We start from the raw sequence: 23,236 nt of genomic DNA on the forward strand, positions 1-23,236 counted from the left end.
AAGTCAGACAAACCCCATGGAGGATAAGGATCCAGTCACTGCACTGAAATAGAAATTGGGAGAACAGGGCATCTCATATCATGAGACAACCTATGATAAATCTAACTTGGTTAACTTGAGGCAACACCAGTTGGCTCCAACCTAAGGTGATCAATCAGTTGTCAAAATTTACCTGGGACTAAAAGGTTTCCTGGGACCTGGGACTTTCAGTGCTCACTCAGAGCGTGTCTAAGGCAAACTAGCATGTTTGGTCACCCTATTTCTCTAGCAGTAGTTAGAATATCAACAATTTTGAATTGTCTTTTATCATAGTAGGAATGTTTTTGGAATGTTTTCCCCTAGCTATACAACAAAAGGTTTAGATGTGATATTTTATGCCCTTAGGCTATATTTATCTTTCTCCTTTCCTCCACTGCCAAACATCTCCAGTGAGTGGTCTCCACTCAGTGTCTTTCTGCTGAGCACATGTCCTCTCTGAAAGTCACTCATCTGGGGTAGCTCCAGAGTCTGGCAGAAGCTCTTTAAATAGCAACATAAAGCAACAACAACAGCTACAGCATCTTTGTTGCCTCCATGCATTGCTTTTGTTTTCTCTTAAAGGGATAGTTTCAAATAACTTCAAAGAGATGGAGAGCAATAAGGCTCCACTGCAAATGTTCCTAGCCTCAAAACCACTGTTCCTAAGAACCTTTTATAAGGCTGAAGGATAAGAAGTCATCGGCAACAAAGACCTACTGTATGGCACAGGGAATTATACTTAATATTTTGTAATAACCAGTAAAGGAGAAGAATAAAAAAATATAGATGTATGTATAACAGAATCACTTTGCTGTACACCTGAACCTAACACAACATTGTAAATCAACTCTACCTCAAGTTTAAAGAGAAGAAATGATTGAGCTTAGAATTTATTACTGTTGTCCGTCTAGTCAGACACGTGTCTGCCGATAAGGGCAGAGTTCTTGCTACATGCAGGGAGTGCACATAACTAGCCAGGGCTGCTTTGCCCTTGCTGGGAAATGGGCTCAACTTTGTCACAGAATCTGGCTGGCTGGAAAACATGAAGTTGGACATTCCTGGTGCTGTTAGCTTTTTTCACGTAGCCTTACTCCAATCTTCTTTCCCACCTAAAACCCAACAGGGGACCATGAGTCATCCACAGTCCATTCTGGATGTCTGATGAATGTCTGTGATGAATAGAAAACAGATGGTCTCATTCTCTCAGGCAGGGCAGAGGCCCTGCCAACATTGAAGTGTGTGCTTAATCGCTTTCTCCTCCACTCCAAACAAACACCAGATTTTGAATGGCCAAGAGTCCCACCTCCCAGCTGAAATGCACATGCTCTGGCAAGAGCTCTTTGGGGACCTGCCATGAGCAGTGGCACTGTCATCACTGTTCTTAACCTCACGGTAGCATTGGAGGCCATCGCTCATCCTTTCCGTTAGATCTGGCAAGGTAGTCCTGACTCTCTTAGCTCTCTGGTGTTCCTTCTCTGGCTCTACTTCTTCTTGTCCCTAAAGTGGTCACACTTAGCCTTGTACTTCATGACTCAGATTTCTATTCTGTGTGCTCACTTCTCCATTTATGGCTTCTTCTCACTTTTAAGTGGATAATTCATAAGTCTGCATCTCTCTATTCTACTTCCTCATCTTCCCACCCACATGATCTATCATGACCTAAAACAACTTGTGTTATACTCTCTGGGCCCATCTTTCCTCCCCAAACACTTTCCTCCTTAGACCTCCATTTTTCTCAGAATTACACCCAATATTCTCTCCTCTTGATTCACTTTCTTGGCATCATCTTTGGCTTTTCTTCTTCCCCCATCTCAAGTCAGAAACAAAAATGTTATTTGCAACATTGTAATGTCTCCTGTCTGTCTCATCTTGTCTACTTCTGCTGTCATCTGTCTCACCGTCTCAGCCTCCAGCATGTTCTTTAGCAACTCCAGGTCCTTCCACTCCATCCTTCCACTACTACTGATTAATACCCCCAATTACAATGATAAATGGTTCTTTTTTTAAAAATTTCCAGATGGGTTGTTTTTAATTAATTTACTATTATTATTATTTGCCATACCATGCAGCCTGTGGGAACTTAGTTCCCCAACCAGGGATCAAACCCATGCCCCCTACATTGGAAGTACAAAGTCTTAACCACTGAACCACCAGGGAATTCCCAAATGGTTCCTTATTGAATACCAAAATTCCAGATGCTTGAACCTAATATTTACAAATTCCCACAAGTCCACAATGGGAATTTCCCCCCCTAGGAGTGATCTGGAATATGGCGGGAGCCCACCTGAATGTTAAATTGTATGATGAAAGAAGTGACTGGACTCTTGCATCCAAAAGATCTTTATCTGAACCTATTCTGCTTCCTCTCAGTCCAACCCTCACAGTCCTTCCACTCTGCTCAGCACTCTTTCTCTCTGGCTGATTTATCTTCTACTTGACCCTGAACCTATTAATGATCTGGCTAGCAGCTTCTCACCTGCCTCCTGATTCAGACTATTATAGAGCATTCTGGCATGATCTCTCTTTCATACTTGCAGTGCAGGAGTCAGATAGGGAATGTGTTAAGAATGTAAGTTTCAGAACACTCACTTCACTCAGGTCAGGGGTATAGCCAGCATCCATAGCAGTGTTGTCCAATAGAACTTTCTGTGAAGATGAAAATATTCTATTCTGTGTTGTCCAATAGAGTAGCTACTAACCATATGGGGCTACTGAACACTTGAAATGTAGTATGGCTTGAGGAACTAAATTATTAATTCTAGTTCATTTTGATTAACTTAAATAGCCACATGTGGCCAGTGTCTACCCTACTGAACAGTGCAAATCTATATATGTAACAAGCATTACAGCTGATTATAATGAACAACAGTGTTTAAAGCCACATTAACAAGCAGTCTTCTGCTGCTGCTGCTGCTAAGACGCTTCAGTCATGTCGGACTCTATGCGACCCCATAGACAGCAGCCCACCAGGCTCCTCTCTCTACAGGATTCTCTAGGCAAACATACTGGAGCGGGTTGCCATTTCCTTCTCCAACAAGCAGTCTGGGTAACCCTTAAGCTCACTTACTGGCATATATAGTAGGTAACCAAAAAATGCTTGTTGAGTAAATGTATGGAAGAATGAATACATGAATAAACTAGCATACAATTTCCTTGAGATTTAAGGCTGTCTTTTCTAAAAAAGAAAGGTTAAGGAGGATTTTCCAGATTAAAGGAGGCTAAAAAGACTTAAACAAATGTAATAAGTCGACCTTACAGGGATTCTGGTTAAAAAACTGAAAATTGTTTTTTAAAGTACAGAAGACATTTTTGGGATAATTGGGAAAATTTGAATATAGACAGCATTGCTTTTAGTTTTCTTAGGTGAGATAATGTTACTGTAGTCACAAAAGAAAATGTCTTATTCTTAGGAAATATTTGCTAAAATACTTACAGATAAATAAGTAAGATAAAGTGTAATAATATCAGCAACTTATCTTCAAATGGCTTGCCAAAAAAAAAAAAATGTGTGTGTGTTGAAGGAAAGAGAAAGTAAAAGTGAATCTAAGAAGAGCATATTTGACTGTAAAATGGGGGGCCATGATACTTACTTCCAGGGTGATGGAAGAGTACTTGAAGTCATTTTGGCCCCTGTTAAAGTAGATAAAATAACTTTCTCATGAATCATTCATATTTGTATTTTTATATTTTCCCCTAGAGTTATTATACAAAGCCAGAAGAAATTTGGAAACTATGGTAAGTACCAGGTGCTCACTGGAACTTCACGTTTCAGAGGCCCAGATGTGCCCTCATTTAGCCTGTAGCCCAAGCTGCTGGTGGATTTTTCCTTTTGGTCTAATGATATATATTGGCTTTTTGCTGAACCAGAGGTGCTAGAGCAGAACCTAGAGTAAACCAACACAGGGTTGGGGGAAAGCAGAGACCTGAGAGAGACTGATGAGCAAAGATTTTTAGTAAAACTTTATATATGAAAAAGAAAAAATCCAGCTGTAAGCTAAATGGCTAATACTTCCTTCATTCAGCAAATATTATTGAGTGCCTACAATGATCCAGGTCCTGTGACAGGTGCTGAGGACGAAGATGTGAGCAAAACCAGGCCACCTTGGTCCTCCCAGCATGCCCCCTGGTGGTTGATCATGTGTATGACAGAATACTCATTCTGGAATGTTACACTGCCACTGTGAAGAAAGTTTGCAAAGAAAAATTTATAAAACAGCCTAGACATAATGTAATAGCAAGTTAAAGCAGAAAAAGTGTATTCAGAGTATTAACTGTGCATAAATCCTCCATAATCCACAACTCAAAAATAGCAATTGTCAAGTTTGTAGCCCACTTTCATGTGTGGTTTTTTTTTTTTTTTTTTTCCTATTTTCAACACATCGAGTATACAGATAAAATAAACTACTGGAAAATAAAGAATATTGATAGTTGTTATTTCTGGTTGTGGTATTATGAGTGTTTTTGCTTTCTCCTCTGTGCCTTCTCAGTCACTCAGTCGTGTCCAACTCTTAGTGACCCCACGGACTGTAGCCCACCAGGCTCCTCTATCCAAGGGATTTTCCAGGCAAGAATACTGGAGTGGGTTGCCATTTTCTTCTCCAGCTTTCTTCTCTATTACTTTCTGTATTTTCCAAGTTTCCTAGAATCAGCGTGTATAAACAGGAAATAAGTCAATTAAACACTCACAGACATGTAGAGCTTCTCTTCCAGCAGTCACTTGTTTTCTCTTTCCCCTTGCCTTTGGTGTCTCTAGGGTAGGACACGCAGGCCTCCACCAGGGCAGCACAGACACTGTGAGAGATGCTTCAACCGTCACTGCCACATGCCTGTGGAGCCCAGTGTCTCTTGCCCGGTGATAAACTGCCACCTGTCCTGTGGTGCTACCTTCCACATGTGCAAAGAGGCTGAGCACGAGCTACTCTGCCCTTTAGAGCAGGTTCCGTGCCTCAACTCCGAATATGGCTGCCCCCTCTTCTTGTCCCGCCACAAGCTGGCCAAGCACCTGCAAGTGTGTCCTGCCAGCGTGGTCTGCTGCTCCATGGAGTGGAACCGCTGGCCAAATGTGGACTCTGAAACAACACTTCACGAGAACATCATGAAAGAGATCCCCGATGAGGAATGCTTGGACACAGCCCTGGCCCTTCAGGACCAGAAGGTCCTTTTTAGATCTCTGAAAATGGTAGAACTTTTCCCAGAAACTAGAGAACCCACGGAAGAGGAACCTCCTATGAATGGTGAAGCCAGCTGGGAGGAAATGGGTGGAGCGGTGGGTGGGGAGGATGCTAGTTTGCTAACAGGCCACTCTCTGTCAGCCATGAATGGGGAGGTGGTAGAGTTGACTCAAGAAGAACGAGAGGCATTAGCCAAAACCAAAGAAGGGATGGACCTGGCCAAGTTTGACAAGTGGGAAAATATATTCAGCAAAGAGCATGCAGCCTCAGCTTTAACAAGCTCATTAGCCAGCAGTGACAGCAAGAGCAGTAACGGCCCAGAGAAAGAACAGATTTCCAGCAGCAATAGAACGGTAAAGGAGGGAGCTGCCAAAGGAAAAGAACCACAGGAAGACCAGAAGCAGCAGGACTTTCATGCAGCCATAGAAAAGACAGGACTTGCCCCTTGGCAGGATGGTGTTCTGGAAAGACTGAAAACAGCTGTGGATGCAAAGGACTATAATATGTACCTGGTGCACAATGGGAGGATGCTTATTCACTTTGGTCAAATGCCTGCTTGTACACCCAAAGAGAAAGACTTTGTTTACGGCAACCTGGAGGCTCAGGAAGTGAAGACTGTTTACACCTTCAAAGTTCCCGTGAGCTACTGTGGGAAGCGGGCTCGCCTAGGTGATGCCATGAGTTGCAGGCCAAGTGAGCACAAGGCTGTCGACACTTCAGATTTAGGGATCACTGTGGAGGACCTGCCCAAGTCAGATCTCATCAAGACCACCCTCCTGTGTGCTTTGGAAAGAGAACTCAAAGGTCACGTCATCTCCGAGTCCAGGAGCATTGACGGGCTATTCATGGATTTCGCTACACAGACATACAATTTTGAGCCAGAACAGTTTTCTTCTGGGACGGTGCTGGCCGACCTCCTAACCACTGCCAACCCGAAGAGCAACGCGAACGGGCTCCATGTGGAGCTCCACAGTGAGTGTGTGACCAGGAGACACAACAAGAGCAGCTCTGCCTTTACTTTCACCTGCAACAAGTTCTTCAGGAGGGATGAATTTCCCCTACATTTCAAGAATGTCCACACAGACATTCAGTCATGTCTCAACGGCTGGTTCCAACACCGATGCCCCCTGGCCTACTTGGGATGTACCTTTATTCAAAACCATTTCCGTCCCCCAGGGCAAAAGGCAAAAGTGATATACAGTCAGGAGCTCAAGACCTTTGCCATCAAGCCGGAGGTTGCTTCAGAGCTGAGTGAGGGAAGGAAGAACAACCATTTCTCAGGTCGTGAAGGAAAAAACCAGAATTCTCTAACCAGCCTGCCCCTGGAAGTCCTGCAGTACATTGCTGGGTTCCTAGACAGCATCAGCCTGTCCCAGCTCTCCCAGGTGTCCGTGCTGATGAGGAGTATCTGTGCCACTTTGTTACAAGAGAGAGGGATGGTCCTCCTGCAGTGGAAGAAGAAGAGGTATTCCCATGGAGGCACCTCCTGGAGAGTTCACAGAAAGGCAAGTAATTCACTTAGTCATTTACTTCATTCATTCAGCAATTATTTCCTAAGGGCCTTCTATGCACCAGCAGTATACTAGGCACTGGGATTGTACTAGGTTACTAAGAATGAGACACAGTCTGTGAGCTCAAGGAAGCTAGTCTAGAGGAGGAGACACACCCATAAACATAAAAATAGTAATACATATAGTACTGTCTATGTATCTCTGTGTATGTGTTCAGAATATCTGCTGTTTGATTGCATGATCCATTCTCCATTGTGATCTGTCCCCCAGGAGGCTGATCTCTGCAGACTACCTTAACCTGCTCCCCTGCCCTCCAGCTTCCAGGCGGGCTAGTCTAACGGGAGTATATCTAATGGGAGATGGGCAGGTGGGAGAGGCTGACACAAGTGTTCTTCTAGCTTCCTCTCTGCACGCATTTTCCCCTTCTTGACACTTTGCACTGGCCTTGTCTCTCCACTGAAGATAGCGATATTTGATGGTGTTCTCCACACAGTTATCCATTCTGGACTCTAATAAACTCCTCCTTCCCATTCAGGCCTAGAGTAGTAGCACTCAAGATGGTTACTAGCCTGGGTACTGCACTAAATCTTCTCGTTTTCCTATACGCTGCTCACACATTTGTGTATCATTCCTTTTTAAAATTCTCTTCAGATTACCCAGTATGAGTGTGCCATCTGTTTTCGGCCTAGACTCTAATTGATACAATATGCCAGCAGATTCTCCTAAGCTGCATGTCAACTAATTTTTGCCATTGTTGAATTCATTTTGAAGTTCTAAAATAATTTGGTCCACTGATTTCTCCTGGTTCAAATGCTTATTTAAGGTTCGATACCTGATAAGGGAACTCGGAGTTTGCTGCAAATGCTTATTTAATTTTTAAAATATTGTATAAATGAAAGAATCTTTCCCCTTGGAAAAGCTTTATTCCCTTTTCCTGATAAAGCTGCTGCTGCTGTTAAGTCACTTCAGTCATGTCTGACTCTGTGCGACCCCATAGATGGCAGCCCACCAGGCTCCCTCGTCCCTGGGATTCTACAGGCAAGAACACTGGAGTGGGTTGCCATTTCATTCTCTGATAAAGCTAGGCTTGCTTAACTGTATTATAAGTTCTATTAACTTGTATCAAATAGAAGTGAAACTCCCAATTCATCATATCCAAGGTGCCTTTAGCACCCTTTCTTATGGTACATGTATTAGTAATGTGAATCACAAATGTATGATGCCCATTTAGGTCATTAATTCCAAAATCTCACTGTTGACTTTCTTCCCAGTATGTGGTTGTATGCAAACTGGCTTTGGGGAGTTAGGAGATGTTTACATCTATTTTTATTGATTATGTCTAAAACATCTTGCATATTTTCTATTACCATTCCCTGAGCAGTCTTCTTCAAAAAGTAATTATCACACTCTCCTTTATGAATCCAGGCCTGCATCCATGTGTTAAATAAATGACTGCCAACTGACCATGTGTTAGGAATAAACATGAATGAGACTATGACCCTGTCTTCAGGAACTGTATAGTCTGGAACTACCTAATATCTTCCTCTGTAAAATCAAATGCAAATAATTTAATTTACATACTAGAAATTTCATTATTTTTTGACTAACAATTTTCCCAATTCAGTCATTGCTGACAACTCTTAAATATCATTCAGGACAAACTAATTTCCTTGTAGAAAGGAAGAAAGAGAATTTAGTTGGAGCTAAAGGATACTCATATTAAAATGGCTTTTTAAAGTAAAAGGAAAATAATTCTAAGATCTCAGGGCACTTTTTTTATATATAAGAACAATGACAAGATACTGATGATGAAGTGATAAAGTTGAAGAATATCAGGTTATGCCTATCTTCATAGTCAGGTTTTAAAACTAGTTACTTTGGCACCATCCTAAGTGCCAAAGGCCAGCAGGGGTTTGAGTACCAGCCTTTTAGATTTCTCCTAAGGATTCTGTTCTAGTGAGACTCTTATTAATTAGCATACTTTAATTTTTAAGCAATATAAAACCAACTTAAAATACATAAATATAAAAAGAAAAGAAAGTGAAGTCGCTCAGTCGTGTCTGACTTTTTGTGACCCCATGGACCATAGCCTGCCAGGCTCCTCCATCCATGGGATTTTCCAGGCAAGACTACTGGAATGCATTCTTTATACATAAGAATATTCTTTATATAGGTATTCTTTACATGTATAAATGTATTCTTTATACATAAGAAACTTTATACATAAGTTTATACATAAACTATAAAGGGAATTTATTGGCCCATAACTAAAAAGTCTAAAGGTAATAATTTCAGTTATAGCTTGATCTAACTGCTAAAAAATGTCCCCCAAATGATCTTTTTACTATCAATTCTTATCTCTACTTTCTCACTAGTGACTCCACTCTAAGACACAGTTCTCCCTTCGTGGTCCATGGGGGCTGTTAGCAGCTCTGAGAGACAATAGCTTCCAAATTTAAGCACAGAGGGGAAAAAAGAATGTACTTCCTGATATCTCAGAGAAAAGTTCTGGAGTAGAGTCTCATTGGCACTGGTTGTCTTGATTTGAAACATATGTCTATTCTAGAACTAATCACTTTGCTGGGGGGTGGGGTGGGGTGAGGGTGTATAGCAATAAGCAGATTAGTATTAGTTGGTATTAGTCATTTTCACACAACGTGTGCTGGCTGGGAAGGTTATCAGTTGGAAGGGGGTCTAGGAATTGGATTCTGGAGAATGAGACTAACATATGTATGCTGCAGTCACTAAACACTTTCTGGAATCTGAGACCAGGAAGAACAGAAAGGCATTTCTTCAAACTATTTAAATAAAGCTGACCTGTGGGTACCACACTCTGGGTTTACTTTCATGCATCTATCTCTCCTCAGATTTGGCAATTCAGCAGCCTCTTCTCCAAAATCAAGAGCTGGGAGTTTAATGAAGTTGCCTCCATGTCTGAGCACCTGAAATCCTGTCCCTTCAATGTTGTAGAACACAAGACTGACCCGATTCTTTTGACCAGCATGCGTCAGTCCCATGAACAGGCCCGAGAGACCTTAGTCACCACCTTTAGAGCCAGACCACGAGGAAGACACACCTTACACTAAAGACTCAGAAGCCACCGTTCTTGGATTCCTATTCAGAGTTACTGAAGTTGGACAGAGTGTGATTTTGAGAACTTTCTTCTACAAATTGGAAATGTTATCTAGGTGTTTTTGAACATGCAATGTCCTTCAAAACCTGAGTAGCAGCATAAGGTGGAAAAATTACCTAAGCCATGGCTTGTATAATTGCTATAGCACCATACTGATAACTAATAGCCTCCCTCCCCGTACTTATTTTTTCTAAAATAAATCCATCTGCGGAGTAAATAGGTAACTTGAGGCCATTTAGAAGATGAGCCCAAGACCTTAGGAGATGAGAGAGCAGTGAAATTCCATAACCAGCATAGGCCTGTGCTTTTGTGGAGAACTTTTTAGTTTATGAGCGCCTTCAACGATATGGGGCAGATAGGAAGAGGGACTGAGATGCCTCCCAGGGCACCCAGGGTAAAAAGCACAGTCTGAAGTTTCTGGAGCTGGAGTTGCCTTGACAGCCAAGTCCAGGGCTTCTTTTAATTACCTCACTGTCTCTAAGCCCAGACAGTTCAAACAGTCCAACAGAACAGAGACCTAGGCTAAGCACAGCAGCCTCAGGGACACCTAAGGTTGAACAGTAAGAGGCAGAAATAAGGTCACAGAATGAGGTGGTTGTGTAGAATCTTGGCAACATATAGAAGGACAGCCTTGAAAAAATGAGAGGAATCCAGAGGAGATACTATATGTATGAAGAAAATTAGGACAAAAATCACAGACTGCTTTTGAACATTTTAATAGCGACTTAAGATTCAAGTTTCTTTTCCTCTGAAAATTGTATGCTCGGGCTGGATCAGGGAGAGCCCAGGTATGGGCCAGCACCACCCTGGGCTATGTGAAATGATCACAAGACACTAACCTCAACTTCCGTGTCATGCCAGAAGGCAAAGGGTAGCCCAAGGAGACCACGCGTATGGAAAAGTCAGGCCCACTGTAGGTCCTGTGGTACCAGTCCCTAGGTCCTAGACACCACTTGAGTATACCATGGGGAATCTTGAGAAGGAAGACATCTGAACATAGTGATTCCCTTTAATTGCTCTTACCTCTTGCTTGGCATGACTTCATTCTGTGAAAAATGGGTGACACTTCTGATTTTTGGTAACAAATAGTCAAAACTTATGAGAACAAAAGTTAAATAAAAATACACAAGAGAAACTGGCATCCCCAAAGCAGGGTTTTGTGGAACTATTGACATTTTACACTGGATAATTCTTTGTCATAAGGGACTGTCCTGTGTGTTAGAGGATGTTTAGTGACATCCTTGGCCTCTATTCAATAATACCAGTAGCTCCCCTACTGCTTTAACAACCAAAAATGTCTCTGGAAATATCCTCTGGGAGCAAAATCACTCCTGGTTGAGAACCACTGCCCTAATGAATGACATGCCAATAGCAGTAAGTCAGGTAAGCTTTTTAGTACAGCAAATTCTGACCTCACATAACCATCTATAGTAGTCATGATTTCATGTAGCTCTTTGTTTACCAAATAGATTTTAGATACATGATGATTTTAAGTTGGGAACCAAATGGAGCTAAGTTTGTTTGATGTGGCTTCATGTCCTTGGGTCATGTGCAAAAAATATATCCTATCAGGTCTCCAGGCATAGCTGAAGCCAGGATGGTTGAACTGCTTATCCCGTGTATATATCCCTCTCACCTTAACTGATACCATTTTCCTAGCAATTGTCAGCAAGCAAGACAGAGGGAAAAGGAGGATGGGTACTGTGGAGAAGCAGAGAACAAAGAATTTAACCACCAACAATAAGAGTCTAGTCGATATGAAGGCATGAGAGCAAGTGCCAGAGTAGAAGTACCCTCATCTTTCATTTTAACGTGCCACTTGGTACTAGTCAGTAATGTAACTCTACTTTTCCTAATCCTTATTGTTTGGTTTATATTTCACATTTGTATATAACGTGCCATTTTCTAAAAAATATAACTAGAGTGTGAGCTAAGGTTTTATTCAGTGAAAGTAAGTAATTGCAACAACTAAACGATAAAGTGGGGGAAAAAAGGAAGAGTTCTCCAGGGATCAGTTCCACATTTTTGGAATCTAGTCCTTCCTATATGAAGAAAGAAAGCTCTGAAAATCCATTTTGGGGGTTTATTTTATTAGAAAAAGAAAGCAAGGGGAGTTGTAGACTAAGGGAGATGAAAATCTGGGGCTACTGTGAGCCAGATGAGAAGTATAGAGAAAGAGAGCAGAGGGCTCTTCCTTGACAGTCTGGGCAGCCTGGGGTTCAGGAGGGCAGTCAGAAGAGTGACTGCACCTCTTTGTGGGCCCCACCATTCTAGGCACACTTTACTTTCCCAGTTTCTATCTAAAGTGCAACATTGAGTGGATCAACACCATCAAACACACTTTATAAGGCATCAAATTATATATGTAGCAGGAAATCAGAGTAAGACAGGTATCCACTGGCCTATACAAAAATGCACATTTTATGGTGAGAGGGCAGTTGGAGAAAAAGGAAAGCCTTTTACAGAAACAGTGAAGTGATTAATGGGATGAAGCTACAGTGAGCAGCATGAACAGCAAGCATTATCTGACAAAAGCAAGATAGCTAGAAATGGCTTCAGCTTAAGAATCAGCTAAGGAGGGGACTGTGGACCCAAGAATAAGAACTTGGATGGGGGAGATGTCTGTGGGCAGAGCCCTTGAAGAGTACCACACCAAGAAATCCAGTCCAAAGTAGGGATTGCTGTATGTGGAGGGTAAGATTTGTGGAACCCATGCAGAAAGGATTATTGCCTTAAGGACCTGGAAATGAAGCTTTTGTCTTATAATGAAGGAAAAAGTGAAAATCAAGGTGGAATTTGGATGTAAGAAGAAAATCGCTGCCAAAGTATGATCTATGTGTGATGTCTAATTAAACTGAAGCAAAGAATGAGATTGTATATATTAGTGTGACTTACCTCTATACCCTGGAAACCCCAATAACTCTACAGGCAAATATAAAGGCTGTTTTGTACTCTGAAAGTCTAACTGGATGACTCCTGCAAGTGAGGTGTAGAGACAGATGTGTCTCACTGGCACAGAGGTCACTGTGGCAACAACGGAGTGTGTGTCTTGAAGAAAAGCCAAGGAATGAGCCTGACAGATACAGCGCTCTAAGCACATGGGCAGCTTACCAGTGAACTCTAAGGATTTTCATGAAGCCTTGCCGCAACTATGGGTCTCAGCCACCAATCCTAGCTTTTCCTTGATCCCACTGTCTTCTCCATCTTTGAAAGCTGAACCCAAGTTTAGATATTGGTTATAGCACGGACTTTAGACTCTACCATCTGAGCCACCAGAAAAGCCCCCATTTTCTACCAACCCTATACCAAATCCTGACTTTCATTTTGATTTGATTTTGTTTTGCCTAGGGTCTCCTATTCTGGATCTTGCCAATCCCAATGGCTTGAGGTTAGATAAACTCACTGCATCCTGATCTCATCCCCATACTTTGCTTGATGACTTGTTTTTTGCTTATCACTGGCTGTCCAAAGGTCCTCACTTCTTCTATCAGCCTCAGCCCTGTACCACAGAGAAACTTCATGTACCACAGAGAAACTCAATCTATCTTCTTACACAGTCATTGATTTCATTCATCCAGCTACAGGGAAGCCTAGACTTTCTTTAGTAGAGGCCACTATTTTTGACTCCAAACCCTTTTATCATCTCATTGTTCCCTTTTGCGCCTAGTTGCTCAGTCATGTCTGACTCTTTGCAACCCCAAGGACTGTAGCCTGCCAGGCTCTTCTGTCCATGGGGATTCTCTAGGCAAGAATACTGGAATGGGTTGCCATGCCCTCCTCCAAGGGATCTTCCCAGCCCAAGGATCGAATCTAGGCCTCCGCAGTGCAGGCAGATTCTTTACCGTCTGACCCACCAGGGAAGTCCAAGAATACTGGAGTGGGTAGCCTATCCCTTCTGCAGGGGATCTTCCTGACCCAGGAATCAAACCGGGATCTCCTGCATTGCAATAGTTTATTTACCAGCTGAGCTACCAGGGAAGTCCAATTGTTCCCTTTTAGTTTTAATCTTTTGTTCTTGTTCTTGGCCAAATCTTTTCCTCCTTCCTTTCCCCTAATTTCTGCTTCTGCCTCAGGCATCATCGTGCACTAAAGAAATATAGTCATTACTCCCAGGTGGAAGGTGGCTGACCTCTCACAACTGCAGAAGCCAGTAGAATTTGAACTGCTTAATGTAGACCCTTCCTGGCCTGTTTCCCAACCTAACTGCCATTCTCCAGGCCCATCTGTTTTTGGACTGGATATCAGTATAGTCTAAGGAAAAGGCATGGCCCTTGACACCAGGGTACAGAGTGATGGGCAGTGGTTGGAAGGATTTTTCTGAATATGCGAAAGAGGGAAGGAAAATTCCCTCTACCTGTAATGAGAGTTAGGGTCATTGAGGGCCGTGTAAAAGTACTATTTACCTCAGAATAGAGGTTAGCCATGGTCCCACTTTATTTCCAATTTAGGACTGATCAGAGAGAAGAGTCAGAGATATCTCTGCAGAGAAGGAAACTGAGAAAACAACACACCTAGGAAAACTAGGAAATATAGACATACCTTGCCATGCAGACGGACCAGGAAGCTCAGCACTCGCAAAGGAAACTAGAGTTAGGGGTATGGGTTAGAGGGGGCACTCATGAGGAAGGGAGCGGGACCACAAGACAAACATCCCTGAGATCATCCTGGGTATCCAGGATAAAGAAGACATCAAGGGGAAGGAGACCCCCTTCTTCGTGCTGCCGCTGCTCCCTACCCTAATGGAGAGGGAGAGGGAAGTCTGTCTAGAACTTCAGGCAACTCATGACATTCTGTCAGACACTTGCAGCAGAAATGGAGAGCATCTGGAGGCAGAGCCACTGGGGACATGCGAAGTTACAGTGCAGAAAGAAGACAGGAACAGTTACTGGAGGAGCTTGACATAATTTGCAGGGAAGAGTCCAAAGTGGCCATGGCAACGTCCTCGCCACCATCCCTCGTCCACCATCTCAATGTCAGTGATGACATCATCTGGGTCAAAGGAAATCTCATCACTTCCCTCTGGGGAGAAAATTGACAGATTATTAGGATCGTCAGGCAAGAATCCCTCCACCCCTGTGCCCCCTCTTTAAACCTCAGGAAGGGAAAGAGGCCTGCCCTTGATGCCAAGTCTGGGGCCCTATTCTGACCCACACAATCCACCCACCTCTCATGTATCAAGGGGCTCCAGACATCAGACCCCTCAGACCACTCCCAACCTACCTCCTTGGTAATCATACAGGGCTACAGCTGAGATCCCAGCTCCAGCCCCAGCTGGGTGGCCTGATGATCCTGCACAGTGAGAAATATGAACATGGTCTTACCAACATGGAGAAGGAAAACAGACCAGTCCTTCCATGTACTGGGGGAATTCTTCTGCCCCACCACTCACCAGCCAAAGTGGAGGAAAAAGAGGGATCCTCAGGCTCAAGCACATCCTCATAGTCCGCCTCTGCTTCCTCATCCTGCTCATGTCTGTCTATCTCCTCAATATCCTCATAGTCATTCTCAGGCTCAGGTTCAGGCTCAGGCTCGGGCTCAGGTGCTGCTTCATACACTGGCTCTTCCTGCAGCTGGAAGACTTCTGGAGTCCTGGGGGGCAGAGCTGGGGCCTCCTCATTGTCCTGAGAAGAGACAGTATGAAGCAAGGTGACTTCTGTTCACCAGGAGCCGCCTCTCCAAAACCTCCCAATGGAGGACTGCTAAGACCCTTCCATCCACATGCTTCCACTTCCAGGTCCATTTCTGGCTCCTTCTAACACAGTCTCCTAGGGAACACAGTCTCTCACCCCTCTTCCTTCTTCAACCTCCTCCCATATCCATCCACTCAAAACACCTACCAACAGGTGATATTAATAGAAGGGGAATGTAAAAGGTATAAGGAGAAATAAATGGCAAATGAGTTAGATTCCTTGGAAGACCAGGAAAACACTGAAGCAAAATCTAAAAGGAGAAAAGATGACAGATAGGATGACTAACTGTCCTAGTCTGCTCAGGACTGGGTGATTTCCCAGAATATAAGACTTCCAGTGCTAAGGTTAGGATAGCCCCAGGCAAACCAGGGTGTTTGATCAGCCTGCAGGGCTGTGTCCACCTACTAGGACATGAGGAGATGGGAAAGGTGCAGATCTTTGGGGGGCAGTCTGCTTACCTCTGGGGGATCCTGCCTTGGGGGCAGGGCAGGTACCGGTTGTTCCCTACTGGTTCTCACAGGCTCAGGCTCTGATGATGGACAACTCCCTGCCGGAGGCCAGGCCTGTGAAGGATGAAGCATCTCTTCAGTGAGCAAGAAATTTTATCTTCTCTCCTGTACTAGAATACCCCTTCCTGTCTCTGCCAATTCACATCTATCATTTCTCAAGATGGACTCCAACCTGAAATGACAGCTCCTTCCTCTTGTTCTTGCAGCAGTAACTGACTGCACTGCCTGGTGACCTATCTTCTGTTGAACTATGTAAATCTTGGGGTTTTTTTCACTGAGCATTCTTATATGTATATATGAAGCTTAATTACACAATTAGATTGAAATCTTCCAAAGACAAGGATAACAACTATAGATTTTGCTAAAACAGGGGAGTCCTGGGTCTTACTTTTTACTAAGGATACAGACCCCTTAGGCTCCTATCTGGGCAAAGAATGCTGGATGTGGATCCTGGAGGGCCAAGCACTTACCTCTGAGGAGATTTTCTTAGGCAATGGGGCTGGCACCACTGGCTCTTCCCTAGTGGCCACTGGGTGTTGAGCCTCGTGGCTCATCTTTACCAAGGCCTTTCTCTCCTGTTGCTGTCTGGCCATCTGTTGTGCCTTCTCCTCTTCCTCCCGCTTCCTCTTCTCCTCTGCCATGGACTCAAATTTTGCCTTCAGCCCACGGGCCCCACTAGAAGCTACAGACACAGTCAAGAAAAATTAGGGTTGTCTTGGGCTGGAGGTAGAAGAGTAGCACTGGAAAGAAGAGGAGTCAGTTAAATGTCCAGAAGAAGAGAAAATCGAGAAGGAACTCATGGAAAGGGAGATAAAGAGGTATTAACGAAGGACCAAGGGGCTTAGAGGAGGATAAGGTAGCCGTGAAGCTTGGATTTTCACATAGCCAGACCATATGATCTCAGACTCTTACTCCTTCTAAGGCTTGGTCCCCTAACCTGTATCCTTCCTTGTCCACATTTCTTAAATCTATATGCCCTCAGGCCACCATCTACCCACAGTTGCCATCCAAAGCTCCTTTCCCTTTGTGTTCTTCCCAAATGGCTCCCCCACCCCGTGTTCTCTACATACAGTTTCTTCCCTAGTGTCACTCAGATATCCACCTAACCTAATTTTTTCTAGGAGAGAGAATCTGGGAATATGAGGATAGGGGTCAAGTCTACATCAGCTAACCTAGGTAGTTAAATGCTTGGAGCAGGTAGTCCAGGAAGAAAAAAAGAATGAGAAGGCAGAGGAGATTGAGAGCACAGAGAGAGGGAATTATAACTCACCAGCCTCTATGGGTGTCGTCTTCTTGTAAGCTGTGGTTGGGGCCTCCATTTCATTGAAGCCAACAGCACTCTGCAGGTAGAAGAATAGTATGTGTAGTGGTGGGGAGAGGGAAGGGAGTGGTAATGACCCAGAAGTCAGTATCAGGGATTGGGGCCACTAAAGGAGGTCTCCCTAAACTTTTGATGCTCAGTAGTAGTTAGACAGGGTATTCAAATACTGTTATTTTGCATCAGAGAGATGGGTAAAGAAGTTCTAGGCTTGTAGGACTAGCTCTCCCTTTAAAAAAGCTCAGTGTTCCTGGAATCTCACATCTTTTAAGTCCAGTTGCCTGGAATACAGGAGTGTATGAACTACATGCAGTACTTGAAGAGGTGGAGGGAAAGACTGAATGGAGTGGGGCTAGATTATTGACTGAGTTAATCAATACCAAGCAATCAATGAAATTTTTAACACTTTTCCCTGGAGTTTGTCTGTATCCCTGTCTCTCTCTGCCTCCTCACCCTCCTTGATAAAGCTCAGGCTTCGGAAGACATACCCATTAGATGCTGAGGGCAGTCAATGGGAAGAGCAGGAGGACAGTGCAGCACACCTAGCTTTGCTCATCCTTTTACCCACTTTGCCTCTCACTCTTCTCCACATACTTCAGGGAACTCTTCCCAAGACATTGGTGTTCCGGTGCTTTACCTTATCCACACGGTCCTTTTGGATGCCATACTGCCCGCCAAAGCCCTTGGCATAATCTGCAGGGTGGAAAGGTCTGAGAGTCACAAGAGGAGTTAAATGCTAGAAATGTATGGGAAGAGGGAGTAGGAGCAGTGGGAAGGAGGGCCAGAAGACAGGAATGAGGAAAACAGAGAGATCGATGAGGAAGTGTGAAATTCAGGAGAGAGAGAGAGGAATGGGTGGGAAAAGATGAAAAAGGATGGGGGAAAAAACACCTGGGAGAGAATGGAGATATAAGACATGGGAAGAGAGAAATGAAAAAGAGAGAAGTGGCAGAAAAGGGGAAAATATAAAGGAATAAACAGGAAAAATTAAAGTGAGAAGTTGCTGTATAGCACAGGGAGCCCAGGCACTCTGTGATAACCTGGAGGGATGGGATGAGGGGAGGGGAGGGAGGGGATGTATGGATAATTATGGCTGATTTGCATTGTTGTATGGCAGAAACCAGCATAATATTGTAAAAAAAAATTTTAATTTAAATTTAAAAAAATAGAAAAAAAATTAAAGTGAGCCCCCTCCCCCAGCCATCCCCTATGTGTCCCAGGGAAGAAGGCTCTCTCTGTGAAGTAGAGGGGCCTCTAAGACTCACAGCCAAATCACACTCTTGCCATCACCCAACCCATCTGTCTTCATCCATTCCTCAATGACCCCTTCTCTTTGGTCACCTTCCTGTGTCCTGCTCCTAAGCTTGCTGTTCTCCTCTCCATCCCTGTGGGTCTTCCCCCAACCTACCCCCATACATGTAACACATACTCTTCACCCTGCCACTTCCTGCATACCTCGTATTCTGGGTCCTCTGTGTCAACTTTCAGGACGTATAGAAGGAGGGCTCCACATATCCTATGGCCTCCCTCCTCTCCAGCCCCAACTCACCTCTCTGGGATTCATGTTTCTCTGTCTCTCCCTTGTAGTCATATCCGAGAGCTGCCTTGTCCCGTTTATCCTTCTCTATGCCATAACGGCCACCAAAGCCACGAGAGTAATCTACGGTGGAAGGAGCAGTTGTGAGAGCCCACTCTCAGTACATGGGAAAGTGTGTGGAAGAGGAGTCAGGAGGGGTGGGTGCAGGACGATGGGGCTTGGGAAGACAGCAGGGCCCGAATCAAAGAGAAATGGAGTTCTAAGCCATCCTTCATAAATTTTAATTCAACAATGTTCACTCTTCCTTACTTCCATTCAAAGATAGAAGATTATTTCAATTTTTTCCCTTCTTCAAAGAAGGAGAAAATACAGAGTGTAAGGAGAGACATCTAGAAGAAAAAGACAGATGCACGTGAACTACATGCCTTTCCCTAATTCTATGCAAACACTTAGTAATTTGAGAAAGAAATAATGACCTTTAAAAAAAAAATAGTGAATCTCAAAAGAAAACAAAAAAAAATTCCTGGCTCCAGAAACAAACAGATGAGTCAAAATAGTAGATATAATCATAATTATGAGCTGACCAGAAAACCCAAGCTGTTTTCAGTCACAAATTTAGTACCTGGGGAATAGGATGTAGGGTCTGAGGTTCTAGTTTCTATACAAGAACAGGTCGCTGGAGCAAAAAAGTAAGGCTCTGCCCACTTCTATAAAGTAATTCTAGAAAAAGCCTACTACTTGTCCAGGGAAATGGTAAGAGGAACTCTAGTTTTTTAGCATTTGGAGAAGATTTTACCTATGAGATTTGTAAGCTCCAAGCCTGCACCTGAATGTGTGAGATACAAATATCCAGTTTCATACTACTTATATTATATAGAAATTCTAAGCTGAGAAATTAATTGAATACTGATATAGGAAAATATATACCACAGAAAGAGTAAGCATCAGAAAGATGACATGAATATGAGACAAAGTGGACTTCAAGACAAAATGCATTATAAGAGACTTAACACAATGATAAAAGGGCAATTTGTCCTTTATCAGGATGAAATATGATGAATCAAAATGATCAGGATCAAAATTCATGAAACAAAGCAGAAAGATAAAGAGACAAATCTATGACCATAGTCAAAAATTTTAACACTCTTTTCTCATTATTAATAAAAAATTTAGACAAAAAGGATCTATTAGAGAAGTCCCAAAAAACATTATTAACAAGACCTAACTGACATTTATAGAATATTGCATCCCCAAATTTCATGATATACATTTTTTCTATGCACATATACCATCCACCAAGATAGACCATATACTTGTTCATATAAAAAGTTTCAGTACATTTTCAACAGATTGGAATATGAGATGTCATATTCTCTGATTATAATAGAATTAAACTAAAAGTTCATAACAATAAAATAAGAAGATTTCCCAAATACCTTTAAAATGAGCAATTATACTTTTAAATGACTCATGGAGCAGAGAAGAAATGAAAAGGAAATTAATATTTTGAATCGAATAAAAATTAAAATATATATAACATTGTGGAATGTAGCAAAAACAGGTGTTTCCCAGGTGGCACTAGTGGTAAAGAACCCGCCTGCCAATGCAGGAGACGTAAGAGACATTCAGTCCCTAGGTTGGGAAGATCCCCTGGAGAAGGGCATGGCAACCCACTCCAGTATTCTTGCCTGGAGAATCCTGAAGACAGAGAACCCTGACAGAGTATGGCCCGTAGGGTTGCATAGAGTCAGACACGACTGAAGTGACTTAGCACACACACTTAAGTACCCATGAAGTAAGCAAAGGTTTAAAATCAATTTTCTAAGTTTCTACCTTAACAAGCAAGAACAAACTAAACCCACATTAAAATGAAAGAAAAAAAATACTGAAAAGCAGAATTCAATAAAATTTTAAAAACAAGTAAACAATGGAGAAAATGAGCAAAGTCAAAAGATGCTTCTTTGAAATTAATAATAAATAATAGTAAAGAACCTTTAGCAAAATAGTTAAAAAGAAAAAACTACAAATTAATAATATCAGTAGTAAAAGTGAACATGTCACTTATAGATCTTACAGAGGTTGAAAATAAATCAGGGAATACTATAAATGAATTTATACCAATATATTTGAAAATATAGATAAAATGGAAAATGTCCTTGAAAAGCATACATTACCATAATAAGAAAAAAACCAGAAGACTGACTAGACATATATCTATTTAAGAAATTGAATTCATAATGGAAAACAAAAATCATAAAGAGAACATGGTCTATTACTATTAAGACCCTGGAATGCAGCCAGAAATAAAGGCAGAATTTCTCTGATGGGAAATATTCTCAATCCAGGGCACATAAAACAAATATCCTTTTCTCCCCACTGAAATAAATTTGTGAAATTTAATAAATTATAAACTATCAAAGAAATAAATAACCATGATGGAAAATAGATTAGTTGAACAGAAAAATTGGCATTCCCAAGAGTTGCAAATAGTATGACAATGTGAAAGAAACTATAAAATGAGTATTTTAAAAATAACTAAAGCACTTAAAGAAGGGGAAAAATATAACGAAAGCAATACGAGATTAAGGAAAAGAAATCAGCAGATTTGCAATAGAATCAAAGGGAACTAGTACAAATGAAAAATAAATGAAATGAAGTTGAAAAATTAGTGGATGGCTTAAACAATAGTTAAATACAGCTGAAGGAGGAGTTCGAGAACTTAACATAGATCCAAGGGAATTACCCAGAATGCAAAACAGCAAGATAAAGAGATGAAAGTAGAGAACAGAAATTAAGAGACATCAAGAACAGAACTTATGGGTGGGGGGCGGTCCCAAGATGACAGTGGAATAGGGCGGGGAGACCACTTTCTCCCCCCCCAAATTCATCAAAAGATCATTTGAATGCTGAGCAACTTCCACAAAACAACTTCTGAATGCTGACGGAGGTCATCAGGCGCCCAAAAAGGCAACCCATTCTCTTCAAAAGGAGATAAGACAAAATATAAAAGGCAAAAAGAGAGACAAAAGAGTTAGGGATGGAGACCTCTCCTGGGGAGGGAATAGTGAAGGAGGAGAAATTTCCAAACAGTAGGAAACCCTCTCACAGGTGGGTCTGTGGGGGGTTTGGAATTTCAGAGGGCAACATAACTGGGGGGAAAAAAACACACAACCCACAGAATAGGCGCCTAACCCTGCCAGCAGAGAAGTAGCCCAGACGTTCACATCTACCACCAGCAAGCAGGCACTGGACAGGGAAGTGCCGGTGGCATCCTCGGTTCTTAGAGTAAGAACTGGGCCTGAATGCCCTGAGGGCAATCTGAAGGAGCTAAAGTGAGATAGCAACTCAAACTGTGGGATTGCCGGAGAGAAAAAAAAAAAAGAGAGAGAGAGAGAGAACTTCCCTGCAAAAGGTTCCAGCTAGTAGCCTGGCCCACTCACAGAATGAAGGATTGAGCAAATACCAAAGGAGAGCTAGCTGGCTGCATACAGACCCCTCGCAGCCCACACCCCCACCAGAGGCAGAGCGGCAGATGTGTGACGATCAGAGCTGGAAGGCAAGGAGCTGCTCCAATCTTGGCCCCAGAGATTGGCATCCTCCACCAAACTGTGAGCAGGCTCCCAGTTACTAACCATGTCTTCCTGGACAGTTGACATCTGCCAGGATGGTCACAGCCTGAGATCAGCTCCCCAGAGGAGACACACAGCACACCTGAGACAGTGCTCTTGCCCCACACCTTGGAAGCCGAGCGCCAAGGACCAGGGAGGTGATTAAGATGCACGGTCCACCTTGGACAGTGCGCTCGCCAAGTACCTGGTCTTCTGAGCTGCTCGGACCAGGAAAAGGCACAAAACTGCATGCCCAACCAAGTCTGTGCCCTTGCGGAGTACCTGAGAACCTGAACCTAAGTGTCTTAGAGCTGGAAAGTGCACAAAACCCAGGGCCTGCTTTGGACATTGCCCTGCAGGGCACCCTGCAGCCTGAGCAGTGTAGACCCAGAAAGCACAGGCTGCTGTGAGCTGGGGCAAACCCAGTGTGGTCCATACACTGCGAGCACTCCCCACACACGCCAGCAATATTTGTTTGTAGTTTTCCTCCCTCCCCACAACACAACTGAACAAGTGAGCCTAAATAAGAGACCACCTTTGCCCCCTGTGTCAGGGTGGAAATTAGACAATGAAGAGACTTGCAAACGGAGGAAGCCAACATAAACAAAGAAGAGGGAACCACTCTGGAAGTGACAGGTGCAACAGATTAAAAGCCTGTTGTTAACACTGATTAAGCATTGGAGGGGGCCTATAGACCTTGAGAACAAGTACAAGCTGGAACAAGGAACTATATGAAACTGA

General features: G+C 43.0%; 2 protein-coding genes across 4 annotated transcripts in view; one reads left to right on the forward strand and one right to left on the reverse strand.

Annotated features, from left to right (window-relative positions):
* FBXO40 (F-box protein 40) overlaps positions 1-12,710 on the forward strand; it is a 19,904-nt gene extending 7,194 nt beyond the window's left edge. For both annotated transcript variants that reach the window (XM_020894167.2, XM_020894168.2), the window contains exons 4-6: positions 3,716-3,753; positions 4,772-6,694; positions 9,568-12,710. In XM_020894167.2, the coding sequence (XP_020749826.1) occupies positions 3,751-3,753; positions 4,772-6,694; positions 9,568-9,786 (2,145 nt within the window). In that variant the 5' untranslated portion in view covers positions 3,716-3,750 and the 3' untranslated portion in view covers positions 9,787-12,710. The remainder of the gene's footprint in view (positions 1-3,715; positions 3,754-4,771; positions 6,695-9,567) is intronic.
* A 1,533-nt stretch (positions 12,711-14,243) lies between these two features.
* HCLS1 (hematopoietic cell-specific Lyn substrate 1) overlaps positions 14,244-23,236 on the reverse strand; it is a 32,595-nt gene continuing 23,602 nt past the window's right edge. Inside the window, exons 7-14 of one of the 2 annotated variants that reach the window (XM_070466036.1) lie at positions 18,900-19,010; positions 17,988-18,043; positions 17,303-17,372; positions 16,503-16,714; positions 15,982-16,086; positions 15,230-15,454; positions 15,054-15,123; positions 14,244-14,852 (exon numbers count right to left, since the gene is read on the reverse strand). In XM_070466036.1, the coding sequence (XP_070322137.1) occupies positions 14,716-14,852; positions 15,054-15,123; positions 15,230-15,454; positions 15,982-16,086; positions 16,503-16,714; positions 17,303-17,372; positions 17,988-18,043; positions 18,900-19,010 (986 nt within the window). In that variant the 3' untranslated portion in view covers positions 14,244-14,715. Of the gene's footprint in view, positions 14,853-15,053; positions 15,124-15,222; positions 15,455-15,981; positions 16,087-16,502; positions 16,715-17,302; positions 17,373-17,987; positions 18,044-18,899; positions 19,011-23,236 lie in introns of both variants that reach the window. The other variant, XM_020894169.2, reaches the window with a different exon arrangement.

Source organism: Odocoileus virginianus, chromosome 4 (genome assembly GCF_023699985.2).
Source record: "Odocoileus virginianus isolate 20LAN1187 ecotype Illinois chromosome 4, Ovbor_1.2, whole genome shotgun sequence".
Classification (NCBI taxonomy): domain Eukaryota; kingdom Metazoa; phylum Chordata; class Mammalia; order Artiodactyla; family Cervidae; genus Odocoileus; species Odocoileus virginianus.